The sequence below is a fragment of the Podarcis erhardii genome (assembly GCF_964252035.2).
Source record: "Podarcis erhardii genome assembly, chromosome: 10".
Classification (NCBI taxonomy): domain Eukaryota; kingdom Metazoa; phylum Chordata; class Lepidosauria; order Squamata; family Lacertidae; genus Podarcis; species Podarcis erhardii.
Window position 1 is genome coordinate 50452593 of NC_138500.1, and position 14574 is coordinate 50467166.

General features: G+C 43.6%; 1 protein-coding gene across 4 annotated transcripts in view; it reads right to left on the reverse strand.

The window, feature by feature from the left end:
* Positions 1 to 875: 875 nt before the first annotated feature.
* TMEM117 (transmembrane protein 117) overlaps positions 876 to 14574 on the reverse strand; it is a 212780-nt gene continuing 199081 nt past the window's right edge. For 2 of the 4 annotated variants that reach the window (XM_081878003.1, XM_081878004.1), the window contains exon 8: positions 5654 to 8033. In XM_081878003.1, coding sequence (XP_081734129.1) covers positions 7393 to 8033 — 641 coding nt within the window. In that variant the 3' untranslated portion in view covers positions 5654 to 7392. Of the gene's footprint in view, positions 1252 to 5653; positions 8034 to 14301; positions 14392 to 14574 lie in introns of those variants that run through there. The other 2 variants (XM_081878005.1, XM_081878006.1) reach the window with 2 other exon arrangements.

Genomic DNA, 14574 nt, shown 5'->3' on the forward strand with positions numbered 1-14574 from the left:
CAATAATTGCAATTAACTCCAGTGTCACGGACAATCTACCTGATATACATTTCTGCGGAAATGCCACAGTCTACTGTCAGGTATGCTGCTGAATTTAACCCTGCCATACAGCCCTAACACAAAGATCCCCAGTCCAGCTGGGATTGAGCACAACAAAGTTGCGGTGAGTGATGAACGGCCCAAGGAGAGAGTTGATGGAGATGCAGATTGCCATGTAAGATGGATGGGACATACGCGGCAGCCTGAATGGGGATTGCATATAATACCTCCCGCTTTTGTTGTTGGCATGCTCATTACTATGTAGATTCAAATCCAAATTTGCATCTGCACCTTTTCCCCCAGAGCAGTTCTCACTCTAACAAGGGAAAGGGCTGGATCTGATTGACAAGAGTCGTGGGCCCATTTGTCAAATAAAATGTACAAATCCTCAGATCAGGGACCTGGAATTATCAGGTATTCTTGTTAAGCCAAAAGGTTGACTATGGTCATTTCCAGGTGATTTGTTCAGGGATGAATGACCCTGATTTGTTTGATATAAAGTTTGTGGAGAGATTAGATGACAACAAAGCTTTATTGAGAATAGACAGAATCTTTTTTGTTTTGCTTTTCAGATGTGCTGCTGCCCCAATCATGGGTAGCTGCTACTAGCAATCAAGGCAGCCCTTTCCTGTGTATCACAAAATCAAAGTTACAGCGGTACCTTGGTTCTCAAACTTAATCCGTTCCGGAAGTCCGTTCCAAAACCAAAGTGTTCCAAAACCAAGGTGCGCTTTCCCATAGAAAGTCATGCAAAATGGATTAATCCTTTCCAGACTTTTAAAAACAACCCCTAAAACAGCAATTTAACATGAATTTTAATATCTATCCATAAAATGAAAGCCATAATCAATGTACTGTACTATAAAATAAATAAGACAGTATTGTAGATGATAAAAATAAAAATTAATTTTTTTCCTTACCTGCACTGATGATAGTCATTGTTTGGATGGGGGGCTTTTATCCACTTCCACAGTCACACAATCAATGAATCAATCATTAGCTTAACTGGGTTCCACACAGTCACAAAAACAAATTAATCAAAAAAGCCTCAAAAACAAAAACAAAAAATAAATAGCAAAAACAAAAGTGCCAAACTTAATCCGTTCCGGAAGTCCATTTGAGTTCCGAAATGTTCAAAAACCAAGGCACAGCTTTTGATTGGTGCAGGTGCTCCAGAAACAATAGCCGACAGCCGCATTGGATGTTTGGCTTCTGAAAAATGTTTGAAAACTGGAACACTTACTTCCGGGTTTTCGGAGTTTGAGAACAAAAGCGTCAAGAACCAAGGCGTTTGAGAACCAAGGTACCACTGTAGTTCTTTAGCCTTTGGACCTGCACAAGCCCCTTTGAAAAATCTGGGAAATCCTGCAGTGAGGGTGGACATTTATTTAAGCCCCCTTTTTTCATCCTCCCCTCTGCTAGTCTAGACTGGACTGGGACATTGGCCAGGCTGACTGGGAAGGATGGAAGTTAAGAACCTACACCAACAAACCCACTGGACTCCAATGATATCTGGAAGGCTGCGGAGTCCCCCAGTGCCAGTTCTCAGCTTCCGAAAGAGCCTCTGTAAAATTTTAGGCCAGAACGGCATTGGGAAAAAAGAAAAAGATCATCTGCATTGGTTGGGTTGAAGAGTGCCAATTTACTCATTAGAGCAATTCCAGTGCGTTTTAAGCAGTAGCTGTTTTGTCATAGACGACACTGAAATCAAACAATTACAGGGAGACAAGTCAGGTTCCAACGAGATCTCAAGAGGGGTAAAAATTAAAAGGACAAGTGGGAAGAAATGGAGGTTGAATGTCGGCAGCAGAGAAGCTATTCAGATGCCAAGAAACCTCCTCATGAAGCAGAGCCAAGTGAGGAGGCTGCCTGCAGGAATCTGATAAGTGACCTTTCATTTGCTGCCCCCTTCTCTGTTCAGAGGAACAGAACAGGCCCCCTGAGTCTGTGAGTGTTTAGAAGCTTTCTGAAAAGGGATGTCTTTCCTATATGGTTCTCCAGCACAAAGCTAGCAACAGAGGAGGGTTATCTTGGAATATGAACAGAACAGGTTGTTGTTCTGTGGATCCCAGGGATTTCCCCATAAAAAGGAGAAGTGGTATCTCCTACTGCATCAGCCTAGCAGTATGCAAGCTGTGAAGTCATTTGTAGTCCTCACTGGGAAAAACGGGTATGATAGCAAGTTTTCAATTGTATCTGTTATGTTTTTCTTTTAAAAAGTTGCGTAACACATTTGCACAGCCAGTGTGTTGTCATGGTTAGTGAGTCTTGGTGGGAGGGACCTCTAAAAATTACCACTGATCCCACCCAAATGCTACAACCAGGAGAAAGTAAAAAGAGGAAGAAAGAAGGCTCCTACCAACGTGAGAGGGTTTTCCAGAGGGCCCCATGGCAAGAGGCCCCTTAAACCTGGAGATGATCTTAAGGATGAGACCTGAACCACACAGCCCATTAATAGGTCATTCTATGTGTTTTTCCATGGAACTGCAAAATCAACTCATGAATGGGCAACTGTGAAATGCAGAGGCCGGGCAGAGATTTATAAGCACACTTTCTCTAACTTCCAGTTTGGACACTGAGGTTGTTGTTTTTTAATGGTGGATCAAAGTCCCTATGTAAGGCTTATAAGGATGCTATTCTGAATCTAAAGCAGGTGCAATGATACAGAAAGAAATGTGTCTATGCTGTGTTGCTAACTGTCCGATGAAATGCGTGACCCAAATTGATTTATGGGGCCTTCATGTCTTCCTCTGCGGTCCTTCCCATTAGTGCCTCACCGGATGTGCTTGACATCCATACAATATGCATATGGGGCCATTTCTGTTCCAAAAACGTCTCTCTCTCTCTCTCTCTCTCTCTCTCTCTCTCTCTCTGTGTGTGTGTGTGAAGTTGGATCCATATGAATTGTCATACCAGAATAGTCCTTTGTCCATATAAGGCCTGCTCAACTTGTCCCCCAACATGCTGAATGGAGCAGATTGCAGAAGCCTACATGAATCTTATAGGGTTGTAGACTATGAAGTTGTCTTCTTCCTGCAAGGACTTCTACTTGCACAATACAATTTCTCCATCCTCAACTTCTCCCCTGTGTGTCCTCCCCAAATTTGTTCTAGGTTTTTTTTTACATGTTTCCCCTTTCATTTGCTTCCATAGGGAGGGAAATGAAATACACTAACTTTCTCCATGTCTCAGGGGGGTGTCAGATGAATGGGAAGACTATGGATCCTTTAGATCACTGTTTACTGTTGATCCACTCCTAGCATGCTCCTTGACAGCAGTGGTAGGGAGGGCACACTAAGATCAGATCTTCCCTTCTCAGACCTTTCACTCTGCCCTTGGAAGGGAAGATCTAAGACAGTCTATGGTCACCTGGAATAGCCCCAAAATCTTCTTGGTGGCTGCTGTAGGTAATTTCTGGGAGTCCTCTTCAATATAATGAAGTTTCTGTTTGTTTGCTTTTGCAGACCCCAATAAAATCTCAGGATTATTAGACTCTCTGATTACTGCTAGACTTTTAGGTAATTCATGGTGGCTTTGGAAGAATTAGTGTGATGTAAGGTGAAAGAATTTATTCTAACGGTGAGCCTGTTGCTTAATAACCATTGCTTAGGGTCATGTAATTGTGGAGGCAGCCAGGCTCAAAGCGCTCTTTCATTTTTCTTTGCACTTTAATTAAATTAATGATTTTCCCTCATACACTAAGCAAAGGAAGTGGAACACACACACCACACACACAAACAAGATTTTGATATTTTGGTGCTCAGCACAGAAGGATGAGTGCTGGCAAACCCAATCAGCCATTTGTGTGCCTCTCGTCCAAATGCACTCCAAAATAAAATTTAGCTGAAAAACTAAACAAAGCTAATCATCTATGCAGCAAAATCAAAGTCTTTGCATTTTAATAAGCTTCCAAGCAGTGGGCTCCCTGTAAAATGTAAATTCTATTTTTCTACAGCTTGAACAAGTTTCCACTTACCAAACACTAATGAGAGCTACAATTTCCAAGGGATACAAATTCAGTGGTGATTAAAAGTTTCTGCAGATAAAATATTAAATATTCTGTAGGCAAAGGGGGGCGGGTGTTGGTATTACTGTGATCCTGATGTCTGTGTTTTTTAAAACCCTTCCAAGAACCAATAAAATCTGTGGAATTTCCAACATCCTGATGCCCACACATAGGTGCCAAGCGAAGAAGTGTTAAAGTGGAGCACCGATGCATCATTTTCAGCAGGGACATCATGGCGGAAATTCAAGCTCGCGTAGTGCTGTGGGGTTTCAGAGTACAGATGAAAAGTAAAAGACACATACTTCGGCAAGGATAGGCTCCAGCCATATGCTGATCAGTTGCTGAGTGTTTATTAAACTTAGCTCTCAAAAGATGGGTAATAAATGCATAGTTCAATTATGCATGCTAATTTTAGCAGGCAGCCAATTTGAAAAGCAGGCACATCAAAACAAAATGCGCAAGCATCGGGAGACAGCTGAGAAACTAGGATTGTTACAGCAGGATTTGGGTCTACTTCTGAGGCAGTTTAAGTGCTTGGGAGGATCGGGATACAGAAGCCCATTTGGAAAAAGGCAACTGACCAACCAGATCAACCTAATGAGGGCCAGTGTGGTGTAGTGGTTCGTGTGTCAGAATCCAGCATCGCCTGAGCTCTGCGAGTGCAGCTTTCTCCCGACTGAAGTGCAGAGTATTTGAGGACCGGGACATTCACAGCGAAACAAAAATGCTTGTTTACAAAGCTATTGTACTACCAACCTTACTGTATGCTTGTGAAACATGGACCACTTATAAACACCATCTCCAGCTCCTCAAAAGATTCCATCAATGGTGTCTCCAAAAAATTTTACACATCACTTGGAAGACAGGCAAACTAATGCTAGTGTACTGGAAGAAGCAAAGATCACCAGTGTCAAAGCGATGATTCTTCAACATCAACTTCGTTGGACTGGACATGTTGTGCAGATGCCTGATGATCATCTTCCAAAGCAACTACTCTATTCCAAACTTAAAAATGGAAAGTGTCATGCTGGTGGTCAACAAAAGATTTTTAAAGACTGTCTCAAGGCAATTTTTAAAAAACAATTGGGAAACACTGGCCTGCGAGCACGCCAATTGGAGAACAGCCTTTACCAAAGGCTTGGAAGACACTTAACTCAGGATGCAAGGGAGAAACGTGCTAAGAGGAAGGCACACTTGGCAAATCCACACCATGATCAACTCCCACCCGGAAACCAATGTCCCCACTGTGGAAGGATGTGTGGATCCAGAATTGGCCTCCACAATCACTTACGGACTCATTGTTAAAACCATGTTTATGGAAGACAATCTTACTCAGCTACGAGTGATCACCAAAGAAGAAGTATGTCGGACTAGGACCCAGGTTCAAATTCCCATTTGGGCAGGAAGCTCACTGGGTGATCTTGAGTTGGTCACTGCCTCTCAGTCTAGCCTACTTCACAGGGTTGTTGTGAGTGATTAAATGTGGAGGGAGAGAGCCAAGTAGAACTCCCTTGAGCTCCTTGGAGGGGAAAAAAGCAAAATAACTAGGAATTTGTTTATTTATTATCTAACAAGGCAAAAGAGAAAATAAACACAATTACACCTTGATTTTGTTTCTCAGTTTTCTTTTTTATTAGCGGACACAGTGTTAATTCCTCAGAGTAACAAAACAACACAGAATTTGCTATTCTATTTCATGCATTCAGTCCTCGTACCACAAGCAGCCAACAAAGTCTATTCCCTTGGTGGCATTGCCCAAGTTGCCTGCTGGTAGACCCAAATGCAGGGGCAGCCAGATATCAGGCTTGATGGATCTATTTTGTTTTCTGCTTGGACTTTGAGATCCACCAACCAGAGCTGGATGCAAAACGATGGCTCCAGGGGATGAGGGTTGGGCTTCTGTATACTTAATATTAAGCACCTGTTCAGCCCAAGGATTTGTGTTCAGGACCGGAATAGCTTTCACAGTCCTTTCAAACATCAGTCAATCCCTGGTTCCCCACTTCCCCAAGCTTTTTATGTTTCAGCAACCTGATTTTAGGAGGTGGAAAGTCTTTTTGAGAAAGATGAACTCTTGCCGATCTACTGCAAATCACCCTGAGATCTACCAGCAGATGCTGAGTTGCTTTCTGCCCATGCCTGCCCCAGTGCATGTTTACATCAGAGTTCATCAGCACTGCAAATGCTGCACCCTGCTAGCTTTAAGTGCATTCCCAATATTGGTTCTTTGGCATCGCTTTGGTTTCGGCAAAGATCCTGACTTGTCCCACCAACACTGCATTTTAACCTTTTTGCTCCTAAAGGAGAAGAGCAGGATTTTTAATCGAGTGGCAATTCATCTCTAATTATGGAAAAGGTAATTAGGTATTATCACCTAACTGCAATTACTTGTGGAGAAAGTCACATGTCCCTAAGCAGTGACCCATGCTACATTATCAGTCTGATGTTATGAATCGGCGTTTGTCTCTGGAAGCTAGCCAGCAAAATTAAAAGGGAATCAACATGCTTCTTTGAAGTCCAGCTGTCGAAGTCATTGGCTCTATGCATCCGTAAATAAAAGCCGGGCTTTCATTGCCATTGCTTATGAGGAACCTTTTCACAAATACATTGACCGTTGACATCAGGCCTGTGTTGTTGACAACACTCATCAAGTGAGGTTCCAAATTGTGGGTAGACCATGTATAATACACTACCCTCCAGATGTTGTAGACTCCAATTCCCATCACCCGTAGTCAGCATGCCAGTGGCAAGGGAGGAATGGAATTGTAGTTCATATTATCTGAAGGGCTAACCACATTGGATGGTCTGTAGGATGTAGCAGATTCTCAACGGTTTCCCACACCAGTCTGCAAACAGAGGGATTCCTTTGCTGCTCCACAGAGTCTACTATCATCCAAGTCTTAGAAGGGGCGGATGTTCTGGAGTAAGACTTACCATGTTCAGCTAGTGGACGACACATTCTCTGGCCAAGTTCTAGAAACCAAAGTGCCCTTTCAAAATAGTTGCAAAGGACAACTTCAGCTCTCTTCCACATGCTGGAGTTAGAAGGACCATTTAAAGTTTCAAGGCACCACCAAAGCAGCATTTTAAACCTGCAGGTTGTCATCTAGTACACTATTGCACTTTTGAAAGAAGCAATCTATAAAGGAATGTTTGATATAATACAATAGGCACAAGTCATTATAATACAAGTAGAAAACAAAGCCATAAAAAAAGCATGTTGAGCACCGTTGGGGTATAGGTTGTATCTCTTGTTCTTTAGACTACGTAAACTGTCACTTTACAAAAAAGTTAACAATGAAATCTGACCACAATTGCTTGTTTCGCTCTTTCCAAAAGATATGTTATTAGGTTAAAGAGTTATTCCTAGGTACGGGAGGCTCTCTTATCGGTTGCAGGGGGCTTGGCTGTTCATTTAAATGTGCGCTAAGGTTTTCTGATGTCAGAAGGGAAGAATTAAAGACGATTTCGCTCAAGTCTGACTTGATGGATATAAAATGTGGATCTTCGCAGCTTAAGGGCTCCTCTGCTAAAACCTGGGTGTTCTCTCGCGTCATCGCCACATCGGACGGCGATTTCCTTTTCATGCGTGTGTACGATTTGTCAAGATTTTCCATGCCTTGGTCGGTTTTCTGAAATCGCCCAAAGAACCAGATGAAGAAGCCAAATAGTGCGAAAGCCAGTAGACATGGAATGAAGGCCAGACATTTGACATCTAGGCTCGCACCAATGTACCGGCTATGCAGAAACATGTCACCTTCGGCGTAGGTCCTGTTGGTCAAAGGGTTAGTGTTGTTTGACCTCCATTCCCAAGACAGTTTGGTTCTGTTCAGGTCCTTCAGGCTTTCTGAGTCTTCTACTGTGTAAATCTTCTGCCCAGGACCAATATATTGACCATATTCATGGGGCTTGTAAAATATCTGATTCTTCCACATGTTCAGATCCAAGATCAAAACAAGGAATATGATTCCATAGTTAAACCACTTGCCTGTAGCAGAAAGAAAAATAAGGAAAGCATATGATGAGTCCATCTTTACCTGGACAGCAAAAGGTACAGGCAAAGTCACTCAGAAGAATATGAAGAGAGCATTTTCAGTTAATTTGTACAATGAGGTTTGAATTAAACACGCAGTAGAATCAGATTGGTGACTGAAAAAGTTTTACTGTTTCAGAATAATGCCTTGCTTTATAATAAATCATTTGGGAACGGAAACCCAAAAGTACAACAAATTGAATTCATCTGTAGGTGACCTGTGGGTTTAAAATACTAGGAGATGCAGTGTAGATCAATAAACCTAAAGAGCAGCTGTTTCGGGACACAAAAATCCTTGCAGAAAAATAAAGGCCACATCTAACGGACCATCTTGCAGGTTACTAAAGTGTCATTAGGAGTGATCACTCATTTGTTCAGAATTAGTGCTGCTGCTACAGTGGTGAATGCTAGATTCTATGCAACTCACTTCAAGGAGGGCAGAAGGCAAAGGCCTCATGGCATTTATGCAGCAGAAAATTCCAGTAGTCAAGCATTCAAGGCTAGAGATTTGTAGCAACTGGTCTATGTCATGCTTGCCTAACACTACTGTTGTATCTAATGCTTCCTTCTTAATAGGTAACAACAACAACAACAACAACAACAACTCTTTCCTGCCCTTAATGATCAGATCCTGGGAAGGCTACGGCAATTTAAAAATACAATATTAAAAATTGTTTACAAGATATTATGATCAAGAGCAGAGGATGGGTCTTGAAAATCTATTTTAAAAATCTAGATTAATGAAATTATGCAAGAGAGGGGGGGATGGGTCCTACAATATATATCAATGGGTTATTGCAAAGAGGTGCATCTTCAATATACAGCAGAAACGCTATAATAAAGGTGCCAAGCACACCTGTTTGTGGAAGGAGTGCCACAGTTTAAGAGCTGCCACAGAAATGCTTTCTCCTGGGCCACCACCCTCAAGTTCTGAGCATGGTGGAACTACCAAGAAGGACTGTGGGGAAAGATTCCTCACCACCAGTGCCACATGGTAGGTGAGATAATCAATGGCCGAGCTAGCCGCTCCAGCTCCTAGAGTGTCGCACATGCCGCGCACCCGGGGCGGGGTGATCTGCCCAGGGGACGGGGTGATTGCGCCCAGGGGGTGTGATCCGGCACGGCGGTGTTCATGCTGGGAGGGTGATCTGGTGTGCCGACGATTGTGCTGGGGGTGCCATCCAGCATGGCGGTGGTCGCACTGGGGGGCACAATCCGGCATGGCAGCATTTGTGCTGGGGGGTGCGATCCGGCGCAGCAGTGATCATGCCGGGAGGTGCCATCCAGCGTGGCCGTGCTCGCACCAGGGGTGCCATCTGGTGTGGCAGCAATTGTGTCTGGGGAGATTTTGTCACCTCCCTCAGGGATGACACCCAGGGCAGTCCGCCCCCACCGCCCCCCTTCCTATGCCCTTGGTGATAATGTGGCTTCACCACGTTTGGTCAGGTTCAGACTGAGATTTGCCCCACCAGCACTAGTCACTGACACTCCCATTACATTGCATATAGGTCATTAGACTGCCGATGTGACCTACATGCTGCATAGCAACCATGAAGGGGAAGAAGGAACAATTGTGTCCATGGCTCTGCTCATCTCATCATTCCACCAGGTGAGGAGAGTCCTGACAGGAACATGAGACATATCTTTAAGGTGCAGGGGAAAAGGTTAGAGAAGAAATTTTAAGAACCCTGTATTTGTCTTCTCTGAAGTTACAAATTGGACAGTAATGTCAAAGCTTAGTGTTACAGTTTCCTGATCAAATCTGCTCTGACTGCTCTTGCCCGCCTTAAAGTTATTGTGTTCTTCAGCAGGGCAGCCTTCGCAGATGAAGCAAAGAGCTTCTTTGTTGCTTACTATGTCACCACAAAAACTCCCTCTTTACTCCCCAAAGGTGGCAACCACACAATCACAGTGCCTGATCTCCAGCTACGAAGGAAACGACCTCCTCATAAATGTGTTCAATTAGCTGCCCCTCAGGGGCTCCAAACTGCTGTATTTATGTGAACTGCTGTCTGGATGCTCACTGGTCAGATGTCCTGGGAATTGCCGGAACATGTGAACACACAAATTGCTCTGCCTTTATCCCTCTGTCCTACAACGAGCCATCCATCTCTCCTAATAATAGCCGGCTTCCATGGATCTATCACTTCTATCTTATGAGGGTTCTCTCCTCCTACCTGGTCAGCATAAACCCTGTGTGGCTGCATTTCAGGAGGAATTTTTTCCGGGTGTCAAAGCCATTCAGGCCTTCTGTTTCCCATTCCGGGAATGGAGCAAAAAGAGCAAATTAAGGATCAGCTCTTTGTCTGTGTGAATTTCCAGTAGCTAACGTTTCAAAATGCTGCTGTTTGTTGAGCTCTCTCATCTCAGTTACAGCCATCGCAAGGAGCATCAAATGCTTCTGTCTGTATCTCCAGAAAGCACTTTGCTGCTATTGAGTGCCTTGCGAGCATGTTTGCAGACACACATACTGTACACAGATGAACAAAACAGGAATCCCTCAGAGACCTTCTGGAACAACCGCTCTGCTTGGATTGCTTCGCTTTGACCTCTGACCTTTCTATTTTTGCCCACAGGGTCCCCGAGGCATCTCTGTGTCTGGAGTGCCTGCAGTCAGTCCAGACATGCATCCTCCGCCTTTGCTAGCCTCCCTATTCTGATGACAACCAGCAGCGAGATTCTTTCAGAGTCTGGCAGAGACAACTTGGTTGCTTAAAACACTGGGTTTCCTTTGCTGACCTTTATTTCTAAATCTGCGGGCATTTTCTAGCATGGTACATATTGATCTCCAGCATATCTGTTTCAGCTGGAATGACTGTAAGTGTATTGTCAATCTTTATACCATAAGGGAAACTCAGAAGCTGTCTTATACCAGCTTAGATTACTCATCCACCAAGCCCCCTGTTTTCTCTTTCAGGGGTAGCTAATGTCTCCATCATTCCTGATGATTGGCCGTGCTGGCTGGGGCTGCTGGAAACTGGAATCCAACAACTTCTGGAGGGTGTGGTTTTGACTATCTTGGACTTGGATCTGCAGCCCACAGTCTCAGGGAGCAAATACCTTTCCCATCGACTGCTACAAGATTCTTTCTTAACTGTACATGCCTGTCAGGCTTCAGGGAATTGACTTCCTTCCTTGTGGCAGTAGATAAGCAGAATAAAGGAAAAGGAGTCTTCTTACCAGTTAGAAAATTTTAATAATCACAGCGAGAGAACAAAGGACTCATCTCCTACGAATGGCAGTGCTTCCAATTAAGGATCCTGCCCCCTTACATCCCTATTAATCTACATCACTTCTACGTCTTGTGATCTGAGTATGTACCCTCTGTGCTTTGTGTGCTTTCTGTTCTGCCACTTTCTTAGCTCTTCTTGACCTTGAGGAGAGTGGAGCAATGCTTTCCAGAGACAGTGAATTTGTTATCCCTCTTCTCCCCACTGTTTCATCTCCTAGCTGTTCCCCATCCAGTATTTCCCAGCTTCTGCCTTCTGAACTATGTCCCTCTGCAAACCGCTTTTCCAAATCTATACCGTCTTCCTGCTCCTGGGAAGATTCAGGATATGGATATGGATATGGGGGAGGGGGAGGTTCCCACCATTCCTTCTCAGTGCAGCCCTCCTCAGCATGGACTCTGACAATGCCAGGGTTTTAACCTGGGACTTTCTACATGCAATGTATTTTCCTGGATGGTTCATCCCACTTTGCCGCTTGAAGCAAAATGGAAAGTGCCACTCTGCCCTGTTGCTGCTGCCACCAGCACCAGCACCGCCATAACTGGTCCTGCCACTGCCACATGTACCACCCACTGCCACATCTGCACTGGCAGAGAAGCGATTCTGGCACTGCTGCTGATTTAAGGCGAGCTCTCGGCTTAAATCATGCAAGATCTTGTGCACTCTGCAAGTTCTCGTATGGTTTTGGTGAGATCTTGGCCGAAATCATGGAGATGCTCATTAAAGAGACTGAAATAACATCCCCTTGCTCAATATTGCAAGTGTTTATATATTTGAATCTGAATTACCTGGACCTTTATAGATCCAAACTATGCATCCAGCATGGCTGGATAATAAATGGACTTTTTTTAAATAAAGGAACTAGTCTAGCCCCTGAATCTATTTTAACAAGGAGAGTGGATAACCAAACTCACTTCTAAGTCCTACAAATCTCCCAGGGTACCATGGAAACTAGGCTATGCTGTGTATTTACATAAACTGCTGCCTAGGAAAGAAAGCACATGCGTTTGCAATGAGCCATCTGTCAAGGGAAATCCAGATGAGTTAAGCAGATGCAAAAACGCAAGATCTCTCTATGCACACAGAAAGAAGAAAGAATGGAAGCAAGACCAAAAAATATTTAACATGGACTAAAACACACATTTGGAACTCCTTGCTACAAAGGGATTTAAGGAGAAGTCATAGCATGGGGGGGGGTGTTACTGGATCATAAAATAATAATGGTGTACATTAGGGCACAGACATCGGTATTGTTGATGTTTCCATTGTGCTGGTCTTGACAGAGACCTGATGAGCAATGTTGGAGAGTAATTGGCACTGACCTTCTCCAGTCTTGTGGCTCCCTCACTTCAGAGTCCAATTTGAGGATTAAGGGGACATTTAGTTAAAAGAGGTGTTCCATTCTGTGATACACTGGCTCCACCATGCACAATTAACATATGTCATGCTCAGGGATTTCAATATATTTTTTCTTGTTTATAGACCACATGGTTGAGGTGATAGATTTTGTTCTGAACACATTGATTTGATGTCCATTAATGGAGCCAATCTAACAAGAATGACAACTTGAATAGAATGAAACGGGCTTCAGACATCGTCCCCCCCACCAGCACATTACAGGCAATTCACATTTATCTGGTCACACACTCACAGCCAATCAGGTATCACATTTATCAACCTGATTTTTACAGAATGCCTGGTAGCTGAAAATGCAAATTTGGCATTCCTTTCACAAACTAATTATACTCAGCCTGTGTGCTAAAGGTAAAACAAAAGCAAAATAACCCTTGTCCCATAAAACCAAAACCAAACCCATAAGAAATGGGTGGATCTCATATGGTCTGGAAGGATCGAAAGAAAGCTGCTGAAACCAAGACAATTCTTAGAGATTCTGAAGTACAACAGGAAAGGGTGTCTAAAGGTAAAATTTCAAGTGACAAAGGGTGTTTGGTGGGAGGAGGGGAGTGTAAATACTAAAAAGACACATTTCTAAATATTACTCAGAAAATGAAGTTGAGAGATGAATGTCCTTTGACATTGTTGATCTGGGTTTGGGGCCAAATCATGTCTTTGAGTATCTGGTGTGAGGGCCTAATATCATTGCCCCACACCAGGGGTCAGGAGCCATTTCAAATTCAGAAGAAGAAGAAGAAGAGTTTGGATTTGATATCCCGCTTTATCACTACCTGAAGGAGTCTCAAAGCGGCTAACAATCTCCTTTCCCTTCCTCCCCCACAACAAACACTCTGTGAGGTGAGTGAGGCTGAGAGACTTCAGAGAAGTGTGACTAGCCCAAGGTCACCCAGCAGCTGCATGTGGAGGAGCGGGGAAGCGAACCTGGTTCACCAGATTACGAATGTACCGCTCTTAACCACTACACCACACTGGCTCTCAGTCAGGATTCCAGAAAATCCAAAGTCTGGACCAAAACAAACTCTAAAATAGCTTCTGAAATGTGACTTAAAATCTGAGTTTGCTGGGAATTCTGTATTTATCCTGGACAGGAATGTTCTAATGCAGGATAAAGTCCATGTGATGCCCTTCAGATGTTGTAGGACTCCAACCGCCATTCGTTCCAGCCACCATGGACAGGGATGATGGAAGCTGCAACTCAGCATCATCTGAAGGGAACCATGCTAGCTCCCTAGATCTATTAGAAGTGCTCTCTTTGTGTTCTGCATGCTAATCTTATGCCAATGATCTGAAAAATACATCACAAGCAACTTCTGGCTTTTCATAGACCTCTGCTGAATGACTGCTGGAAACCTTTAACTAGCCAGTTCCAGGCCACTTCATCTTCCAAGTGCCACCAATTATTTAGATGTCCTGCCAACTACAAGCACAGAATCATTTCCAATTCCTCCAGTGAGTTATTGCTGCACAATTGGAGGACACATTCCTGGCAGTGCCAGAATACTGGGTAACAGGCAGGGATGTCCTCCCAAATGCTTTTTTTCAAAGTTTTTTTAAAGAGAGAGAGAGATGCCATTTCCATTTGACTGTTCTTCTATGACAACAAAATACTTCAGAGAAGGCATGATGTAAAGCCTATTGGCTGGTCCATGTGTGTCGTGAACTTCTCCCTTGGAGAAAGGGAGGGGGGAATGGAAGAATCATGGGTAAATTTTGTTGCTGTCATGTTTTGTTCCTGTTTTTATTTTAATCGACTGAAAAAATACCCATTTCTTGTTGCCAGCTTCTGTGATCTATGCATGGCCTCAGCAGATTTCATAGCTACGGCATTCATTTTGCACCAAATGGACTGA